Genomic DNA, 9,644 nt, shown 5'->3' on the forward strand with positions numbered 1-9,644 from the left:
TTTTATCCTGGTAAAAAAGCCACAGCGGTTCTCTGGGGACAGATGCCAGATGTGGACAGCTGTCCTTTCCAGCTTAAAATGTCACAGTAAAACTCATCCGGGGCTTGGGATTAAAGCAGCCAGGAGCTGAATAAGCTCCAGCATAAACTCACCCCTGGAATCTGACAAACTATAAAATGTTGTCTTTTTTTTTTTTTTTTTTTTTTTTTTGCAAAAGCTGAGCTACGAGTGCTGACTAAAGAATTTTAAAACATGAATTACTTTCCTTCCAGCGGGACATAAATATTTAGTATTTCTTGTGAAAAAGGGCTGCTGGATCAGAGAAAGGGCGAGGAAGTTGTTTCTGGTCTGTTAGCAACCTCTGCTGGTTCAAACGTGATCATCAGTTTGAACTCACTCTGATTTTACTATATTAATATTTAATTTCTGGTCATGTAAAGTGCCAAGAAAACAGAAAAAACTAAGGAAACGGTGGGTTAAATATCATACTTGTATGATATTCTGCAACCCTAAAACAGAAATAAACAATAACAATGCATAAAAAGTAGTTTTTGAAACAAATGAACATAAAGTTAAATAAATTTATATTCCAATCTATCAAAAAAATATCATCTGAAACCTATAGTTTGTCTTATGTACGTTTGTGTTTTAGAACTCCTTTAACTATAATAGTTTAACTATGATAACTAAAACATTTTGTGCATTTATAGTCATTTGTAAACATAAGTAGTCAAAAAAATGGACTAATCAATTTTACAATGTCCAACTCTGAGTGTCTTTCAATCTACATTTTCTCTGGATTCATTTAGATTAATATATTTCTATGTGTATGCTTGTTATTTTTTTATTTATTCATTTATTTTATATTTAGATTACTTACAATATCTCACTAATATATTTTTTTATTTAAACTTTTCAACGCTTATGGTTATATTTGTATTTTCTAATATTTAACACTTTGGATGGAGTAGCTTGTCAACAAACCGCATTGGGTATCAATAAAGCACATTGTATTGATGTAAACAACCTTTAAATAATAAAATAACTAGATTATTTTTGTAAATCAGTTTTAAGAATATACTATTAAGCCAAAGATTTCAAAATAAAGATCAAAAACGCAGCGTGCAAGTATTTACATATGTAAGCTAGTTTGTGTGCTTTTATTCTGAAAATGCGGATGTAGCTGCTTCTTTCGCCATCTTCCGGTGTCCACAGTTAGCAGCAATGGCTGGCCTGCAACCGTTTAATGTTGCTGTTATTTCCTTTGTTTTGTTATTGATATGCGCAAATTTAGTATCATGTAATAACGGCCGGAGGGTAAGAGTTAAATAATCATTCATGAATATATTTTTTAACAAAAAAAGCGATTAGGGTTATTTTATTTATGCTAACGAGTTAGCGTTAGCATTGTGTGATAATGTAGAGGCTAAACGCAGATTTTGATTATTTTCAGGTCGGTGATCCTTTGGAGGCCGAGCTCAGTGGTTTCTCTGTGCCGCTTGAACACTCGTTTGAACTCGGTGAGAAGATATTTTAATTGCGAAGAAACAGAATCGTGTAGAACATCACTCATGCTAGTTTGCTCAGCAAGCTAACGCAATTTCCGTTGTCTGTCATTTGATGACAGACATTCTGTTTTTCTTGTGATTATGTATGTATATAGTTTGTGTCATCGATGTTTTGGAAGTTTATTGACCAGGTTGAATAGAGTATTATGTTCAGTTGAACCTCAAGACTTTGTAATTTTGGCATGTAGTAAAGCTTAGTCTTAATTTAAAATGTATCTAAAGAAAATGTAAATATACAAGTCAGGATATAATGTAACTTTGCACTTACGCTGCCTTTAAAGAATTTCAAACTGATTAGTAATCGATTATTCCATTGATTACTCTGACAAGTTCTACAGATTTTTTATTTAACCAGTTAAACCTTTTTATTAAATATTCGAAATACATAAAAAAATACAAATAAATGATTTAATTCTTTTTTATTTCAAAAATATTTTATTTTATCTAAAGAAAATGTAAATATACATTTTCTTTAGATAATATATATTATCTGAATATACATTATCTAAGAGGAAGAGGAAAATTAAGTAAACCAAATATAGAATGAAATTAAAAAATACAAATTGTATTGCCTAAAATGCATATTTACAAACAAAGTTTTTTTCTTTAGCTTAAAAACAAATTTTTGCCATTTTGGTTTAATTTCTGCTCTGAATAAGTTTTTTCCTTTTTTTTCAGGAAGTGACCTTTAATTTCAGTTTCTAAACTCAAAAGTTGATGATTACTTTTTGCATTTTTAATTATCTATGCTCTGTTCTTTGCTCTGTTTGGTCTTCAGATGATGTTGCAAAGTTTCAGTCGCGTGGATCTTTGCTGCTGAAAACGGGTCGGGAGCCGAGCGTTTCTCTAACTCAGAACCAGCTGTCAGAAGACGACCGCTCCAAGCTGAAGGTGAAACTGAAAAACCAAACCTTTGGCTGGAACCTCTGGAGTTTAAAAAATGACTGATTTGTTTTGGTTTTTAAAAAATGACGGATTTGTTTTGGTTTTTAAAAAATGACGGATTTGTTTTGGTTTTTAAAAAAGTGACGGATTTGTTTTGGTTTTTTAAAAAATGACGGATTTGTTTTGGTTTTTAAAAAAATGACGGATTTGTTTTGGTTTTTTAAAAAATGACGGATTTGTTTTGGTTTTTAAAAAATGACGGATTTGTTTTGGTTTTTAAAAAAGTGACGGATTTGTTTTGGTTTTTTAAAAAATGACGGATTTGTTTTGGTTTTTAAAAAAATGACGGATTTGTTTTGGTTTTTTAAAAAATGACGGATTTGTTTTGGTTTTTTAAAAAATGACGGATTTGTTTTGGTTTTTTAAAAAATGACGGATTTGTTTTGGTTTTTTAAAAAATGACGGATTTGTTTTGGTTTTTTAAAAAATGACGGATTTGTTTTGGTTTTTTAAAAAATGACGGATTTGTTTTGGTTTTTTAAAAAATGACGGATTTGTTTTGGTTTTTTTAAAAATGACGGATTTGTTTTGGTTTTTTTAAAAATGACGGATTTGTTTTGGTTTTTAAAAAATGACGGATTTGTTTTGGTTTTTAAAAAATGACGGATTTGTTTTGGTTTTTAAAAAATGACGGATTTGTTTTGGTTTTTTTAAAAATGACGGATTTGTTTTGGTTTTTTTAAAAATGACGGATTTGTTTTGGTTTTTTAAAAAATGACTGATTTGTTTTGGTTTTTTTAAAAATGACGGATTTGTTTTGGTTTTTTTTAAAATGACGGATTTGTTTTGGTTTTTAAAAAATGACGGATTTGTTTTGGTTTTTAAAAAATGACGGATTTGTTTTGGTTTTTAAAAAATGACGGATTAGTTTTGGTTTTTAAAAAATGACGGATTTGTTTTGGTTTTTAAAAAATGACGGATTTGTTTTGGTTTTTAAAAAATGACGGATTTGTTTTGGTTTTTAAAAAATGACGGATTTGTTTGGGTTTTTAAAAAATGACGGATTTGTTTTGGGTTTTTTAAAAATGACGGATTTGTTTTGGTTTTTAAAAAATGACGGATTTGTTTTGGTTTTTAAAAAATGACGGATTTGTTTTGGTTTTTAAAAAATGACGGATTTGTTTTGGTTTTTAAAAAATGACGGATTTGTCTGGTTTGGTCTCCTCAGGAAGTGGCTGCAGTCGACGGCCTGTACAGAATCCGAGTGCCTCGGGTTTTCCTGCAGGCGGACAGACAGACGGAGTGGCAGATGGACGGTTACCTCACAGCGTTCGTCAGAGCCGTATGTGTTCAGCTTCAAAAACGAGTCAGAAGTCACCAAAATGGTTTTACGTTCTGTGAAGGAGTTTTGTTGTTGTGGTTCCCAGTGTGCGATGGTCGAGTCCCACCTGAGTGACGTGATCACGCTCCACACCGACGTGTCGGGATACCTTATCGGCGTCTCCATAGTAACCTTACCTGGAGCCTGCAGAGGCGCCGAGGTCGAGGATGAAGTCGACCTGGAGGTTTTCAACACGACTCTGAGCATCATGGCGCCTGTAAATGCTCCAGGGTCAGTCTTTACCGGCACGGGTTGATTTCCTTTACGGCTGATGTGAAGCTTGATTTGGTTCTGATTCAGAAGAAACAGAAAGTAGGATTTTTTTTTTACTTGCGTAACAATAAATGAAGCCCGAACTATTTTAATTAAACAAAGTAACTTGATTTATTTATGTTTTTTGTAGATGCAAAACTTCAAATGTTTTTATGTAAGATGAAAGAAATCCAGTTTGTTTATTATTTTGTCTTTGATTTGAAGGAAACTGAAAAAAATATTTAGTGAATTCTCCCCAATAAGAACAGGATCTACATCAGTCCTCATTTGAAAACATTTTGTGTTTTTAGCCGAGTTTTAGTGCAGCAAGTACAACCAGATTTGGTGTAATTCAGACGGGTCCTGGTTACCATGACAACAGGAGGAAAGCAGAAACCTTGGAAAAGATTATCACTTTGTGTTGCGTCTAACATTTATGTCACAGTTTTGTCCTAATTTATTTAATCTGCTTTTGAACTGTGGTTGGGAGGGCCGCATAAAGTCAGGTCAGGGTCCAAAAATGGCCCCTGAACCCTCACTTTGAAAACCTGTGATCTTAATGTTTCTCCTTAGTTACATATAATCTGCTGAGACAAAGAAAACGTCAGCGCATTTTTGTGTTTTTTACTTTGTAATTTATTTTCTCAGTTTTTTTTTTTTTTTTTACTGATTGACTTAAATCTGCTTTTGTTTGTTTTTTGTTTTTCCAGACCGGAGACGGCTCTGTTCCTGGAACGGATGGAACAAGAATCTGAGAAGAAAGGAAAGAATCCACAAGAGCAGAAATCGTTCTTCGCCAAATACGTAAGAGTGAAGCTGTCAGGGTTTATAAAAGGTTTAAAGAGTTAATCCACAATTAGCGTTTAGCGTGTTTAATATCAGATGTTAGGTATTCAGTGTTTTATGGCTCATAGTGTAGACAGTTTGTTGCTGTGCACTGCCAGTCAGCTGGCTGATGCAACAAGCACTTGAAAACTTCCACTGACTGATCTTCTCTATAAGAAATAAATCTTAGTTACAGCTTTTTGTTTTCACACCAGATCCGATTTTGACAGATTTTTTATTTTTTTTTTTAATTTTATTTTACAGAAAAGAGTTGTTTTTATTTAAAACATCTGTGAGTTATTAGCGCCAGGCTATGAGAATTTTGGTTAAAGAGATAATAGGCATATTATTAACAGAATAAAGTTGCAATTTCACCAAAAACTTCTTGAAATTACAAGAAAAAACATTTTTAATGAGGAAAAAATTGTTGCATTTTCAGGATCTGCTCAGTTTGTGTTCTTTGGAAACAGACTCAGCTGTTGCTGATGATGATAATTTAGTGCTGATGTGTTAAATGTTAAATAGTTCTATTAAGTGTCATCTCTAAAACTTCACAAGATGCTCAACTTTCCTCATTTAAAGCTTTTATTTTCATGTAAGAGTTATCGTAAAAATACGACTGTGTTCTTGTAATCATAAAAAAAAGTCGTAGCCTAGCCCTAATGTTTTGTCGTAGAGTTGACATGAATTCAAATTCAAAGTAAATAGAGGCTGTAAAACAAGATGGCCGCCCTGGGTGCGCTGACATCACTCTGAACTTTTGAAACTGAAGATGAAAAATATCTCAATTTTCCAAAAATGAAATTTTCAAAAAACAAAAATTTGATTAATCGATAAAATTATTTAACGATTAATCAATTTGTCTAGCAATTAATCAATTTCATCAATTAATCGTCCATAATGATCAACATATTTTAGCTGCAGTGGGATCATTTATTCTACGTTTTTGGACAATGTTATTTTTCCTCAGAGTTTTGGAGCCCTGAACCTCTAATACCAGATTTTATATATTTATTGATTCTCTCAGCATGACTTTCTGCCTGTGTGCAGCTTCTGCAGAGACGGAGGAAGCATGAAGCGCATCGGCTGCTTTTGGCTAAAATAACAGGATGCTTTCTGTTTTTCCAGCCTGTCTTATTAATGTGAACAGAAATTATGAAACATTTTAAACGATTTCAGAGCTGCAAAGTTTTCCTCCATGGCTGAAGTCACAATTAATCGACTATTTAAATAATCAACAACTAATTTAGTAATTGATTAATCGCTAACTGGAGAATAGAGACTCAAGGACCATTTAGAGCAGAAATGAACCCAAAATTGTACAAAAATATATACATTTTGAATTTAAGATAAAAACACTTTTGTTTTTTAACCTGAAGGAATGATGTTTTTGCATTTTAGGTTATTTTTGTCCTTTTACTTGAAAAAGGAATTAAAAGTGTTTATTTGCATAGTTAAATTTATTTATATTATTGAATAAAAAAAGGCTTAAGTGGTTAAATGAAAAATCTGGAGAATGTTTATTTTTTTAATCTGATTAATCCATTATTCTGACAATCAATCATTAATCAATAACTAAAATAATGAGGTTACAGACTACTTTCCTTCACCTGTTAGTTCATTTACACCTGAAGTCAAATTTAAAGCCGCAGGGAGTGCGAGGGCCATTGTAAAGAAAAAGGAGTAAATTGACCCCAAAAACTTCGTTTCTGACATCGAAAAGTCAAACATTTGTTACAAAAAACTCAAATTTTGAGATTGATCTCAGGTTAAATTTCCAAGTTACTTTTGAAACTCAGAAAGTTTTTTTTCCTAAAAATTTTTTAGGTTAATCTTTTAGGTTAATTTTATTTTCTAGCCAATTTTTAACTTTTCAAACTCAGAAATTTCTAAGTTTTTTCTAGAAAGTTTCTGAGAATTTTTCCAGCAAATATTCAACTTTGAAAAGGTCAACATTTTCAAGTTGTTTTCTAGAAAACTTTCGATGTTTCAAACTAAAAATCTAAATCTCTTATTTTTTTCCCTAGAAAATGTTTGAGGTTAGTCTAAAAAAATTTTTTTCTCTCATGAATTTTCGACTTTGGAAACTCAGAATTTCTAGAAAATCTAGAAAATCTTTTCAAACTAAAAAATTTTCAAAAAACAAATTTTCAACTTTTCAAATTCAGAAATATCCAAAAGTAAAAAATTCTAGACAATTTCTGATGAATCTCAAAATTTAATTTTTTTTCAGAAAATTGTCAACTTTTGAAACCCAAATATTTACCGTGTTTTTGTCCTAGTACATTTTCTCTTAATCTAAAAACTTCTCCCTATTTTGGTGTAAATTTACTCCTCTTTTTCTTGTCTGGTGGTCGTAATACGCCGTTACAGTAAGCAGAGCTGTTTCTGGTCATTTTATTGGGCCGGTTCCTGCGGCCAGTTGCGACCCGGTTCTGTGTGGTCGGGCCCGGCCCGGGTCGTGCTGCCTTCGTGTTGTTCTGTGCCGTGTTTGTGCCTCGCTGTGTGTCCAGTGACTCTGTGTTGCTGTGTTCCAGTGGTATTTGATTCTGGGAGGTGCCATCTTCCTCATGCTCACCAATTCGGCACAGCCCCCAGCAGGGGGCGGCAGAGAGCAGAGCTGATTCCCACTGAAGTACAGTTTCCTTACTTGTGGCTCTTCCTCCTCCTCCTCTTCCTCCTTCTTCTCTTCTGTGTTTAACCACAAACTGTAGTTTTTCACTTCTTCCTTCTTTTTCTTCTGTTCGCCCTTCTCAAAAGTCTAAAACCAAATACATTTTTAGGCTGATAGTTTCTAAAAATCGACTGAATCCAAACCTTTAGAAAGTTAGTGGAGCCTAAAAGTTTTTGGTGTTTGACTCTCTAGTCTCTAATCCTCCTGGAATATTTCAACATTTTCTTTTTCTGTTGAGAAATAAATCTGACCTTATCTGGGAGGAAATAAATCAGCAACCTTTACCAAATACATGCAAGTGATCACAGTTAATTCTATGTAAATTATAGGAGTTATTTATACAAGGTGTGTTTTTCTTCTCTTGCAGTGGATGTACATCGTGCCTCTCGTTCTCTTCCTGATGATGTCAGGCGCCCAGGACCAATCAGGCGGCGGCGCTGGCGGTGGAGCCGCCAACGGAGGAGGCCGATGATCAACTGTTTGTTTTTTTCCGGTAACATTCACTGAATAATAATTATCAGATTTTATCTGCTGTACATAAAGCTATTTAAGGAACAACATATTTGTTGTGCATCTGAAATCTGTACAGTAAAAAGGAAACTTTGTGACTGCACTTTTACTAATGTGGAAAATAAAGTATTTATTACTTTACTTGTCTTTGTTTTTTTTTATTTATTTGACTACAGATTCATGTTCTGTAAAATTAACATTCCAGTTGTTTTTAAATCTGCTTTATTGATAAACTTGTATTTAAAGGGGAATAAAGGTTGAAAAATAAAGCTCCTAAAGTCTTTATGAAAGTATAATCTGATATGACCAGAAGACAGGTGTTCTGTATTAGCGAAATTAATCCCTAATCTTAGAATTAAACTATTGATAATTTAATCAAAACGATGCCTTTAGCGCCCTCTGCTGGAGAGGTTGCCGTTTTATTGCAGACCGTCATATTTTTTGACTATCCGGCTTGAAGTTTTTCTGTACAGTAAAAATTATATACAGTTGACTTGTAACTATAAAAAATGTAGTGATTAATGTATGTAAATTCATTCCTGTTGTCCATGTAATTTCAAATTATGTTTAAAAATATGGAAAACGGTAAAACCAGCAGCCAGAAATTTACATAGCAAGCTAGCTAGCTGGCAATTTCGGTTATTCGGTTACGGCATCATAAAGAAAAAAATAATTAACTCAGACATATTTTCACCATGTTATTAATACATTCATAAATGTCACAGGTTCAAACTAAATATTTAGTTAGAAAGTCAATTCGAAGATAAATATTTAGATGTTTTTCTAATTCACTTGCCGATATAAGCGGAAGTGGACTATCAAAATAAAAGCTGGCGTTACGAACATCTACACTTTGAGAGCTTTTCAGTAAGTGATTTTGGACAATAGCTAAATATTTAGCTCTGAAACATATTTTGAAACTATGAAATGTATAAATATGAATAGAATGAAATGAAAACAGCCTTTCATGACAATATAATAAATTTACGTACTTCAACTGTACAGACGGGTTTTTACAAGCAAAGAAGATACTATATAAGCGGTACATTTGACATGTTTTGACTATTGGCTCAAAGCTGAGTATTGTAGCTGCTGCTTTGACCCTTCCATTTGTAGACTAAAGGAAAAAAATGTTTCAAATTTTTCTGAGACTCAGTCTCGTAAATGTCTTGGATCTTTAAACAGTGCAAACTTCATTCATAATTCAGAGTAATGACGATTTGACTTAAGCCATTTCAAGTGGAAATAAATCTGAGGGTATCCTAACTTATTACTCGCCAGAAATTGTATTTTTATTGCGTTTTATGTGAAAAGTCCTTTTTCAGTTTTTATATCACTTATAACTCTCAGTATTCATAAAATTTATGTTTCTGTAACAGACATGTCAGAGAAACACAAACTATTTGTAGCTGTGTTTACAGTACAAATGTGCACAAAACTTTGTCGATATTCTGCTAATGTCGAAAAAAATACAATAGCTGTGTTTCCTTTCAATAAGAAACACAATTAAAATCATACGTAAAGAAGTTTGTTCATGCAATAAGTCGTT

The 9,644-nt window shown here is 32.7% G+C and overlaps 1 protein-coding gene across 2 annotated transcripts; it reads left to right on the forward strand.

The window, feature by feature from the left end:
- Window positions 1-1,167: 1,167 nt before the first annotated feature.
- Window positions 1,168-8,236, forward strand: emc10 (ER membrane protein complex subunit 10). Of its 2 annotated transcripts, XM_014992679.2 has the most exons (8): window positions 1,168-1,317; window positions 1,454-1,520; window positions 2,347-2,459; window positions 3,682-3,795; window positions 3,881-4,065; window positions 4,797-4,890; window positions 7,449-7,546; window positions 7,953-8,236. In XM_014992679.2, the coding sequence occupies exons 1-7, from the start codon at window positions 1,225-1,227 to the stop codon at window positions 7,533-7,535; spliced, it is 753 nt and encodes a 250-aa protein (XP_014848165.1). In that variant the 5' UTR covers window positions 1,168-1,224; the 3' UTR covers window positions 7,536-7,546; window positions 7,953-8,236. The 2 variants fall into 2 exon arrangements, with proteins under 2 accessions (XP_014848165.1, XP_014848164.1); XM_014992678.2 differs by lacking the exon at window positions 7,449-7,546.
- The last annotated feature ends 1,408 nt before the right edge of the window (window positions 8,237-9,644 follow it).

The sequence above is a fragment of the Poecilia mexicana genome, unplaced genomic scaffold, assembly GCF_051168715.1.
Source record: "Poecilia mexicana isolate PSO_F unplaced genomic scaffold, ASM5116871v1 scaffold_8, whole genome shotgun sequence".
Taxonomy (NCBI): Eukaryota; Metazoa; Chordata; class Actinopteri; order Cyprinodontiformes; family Poeciliidae; genus Poecilia; species Poecilia mexicana.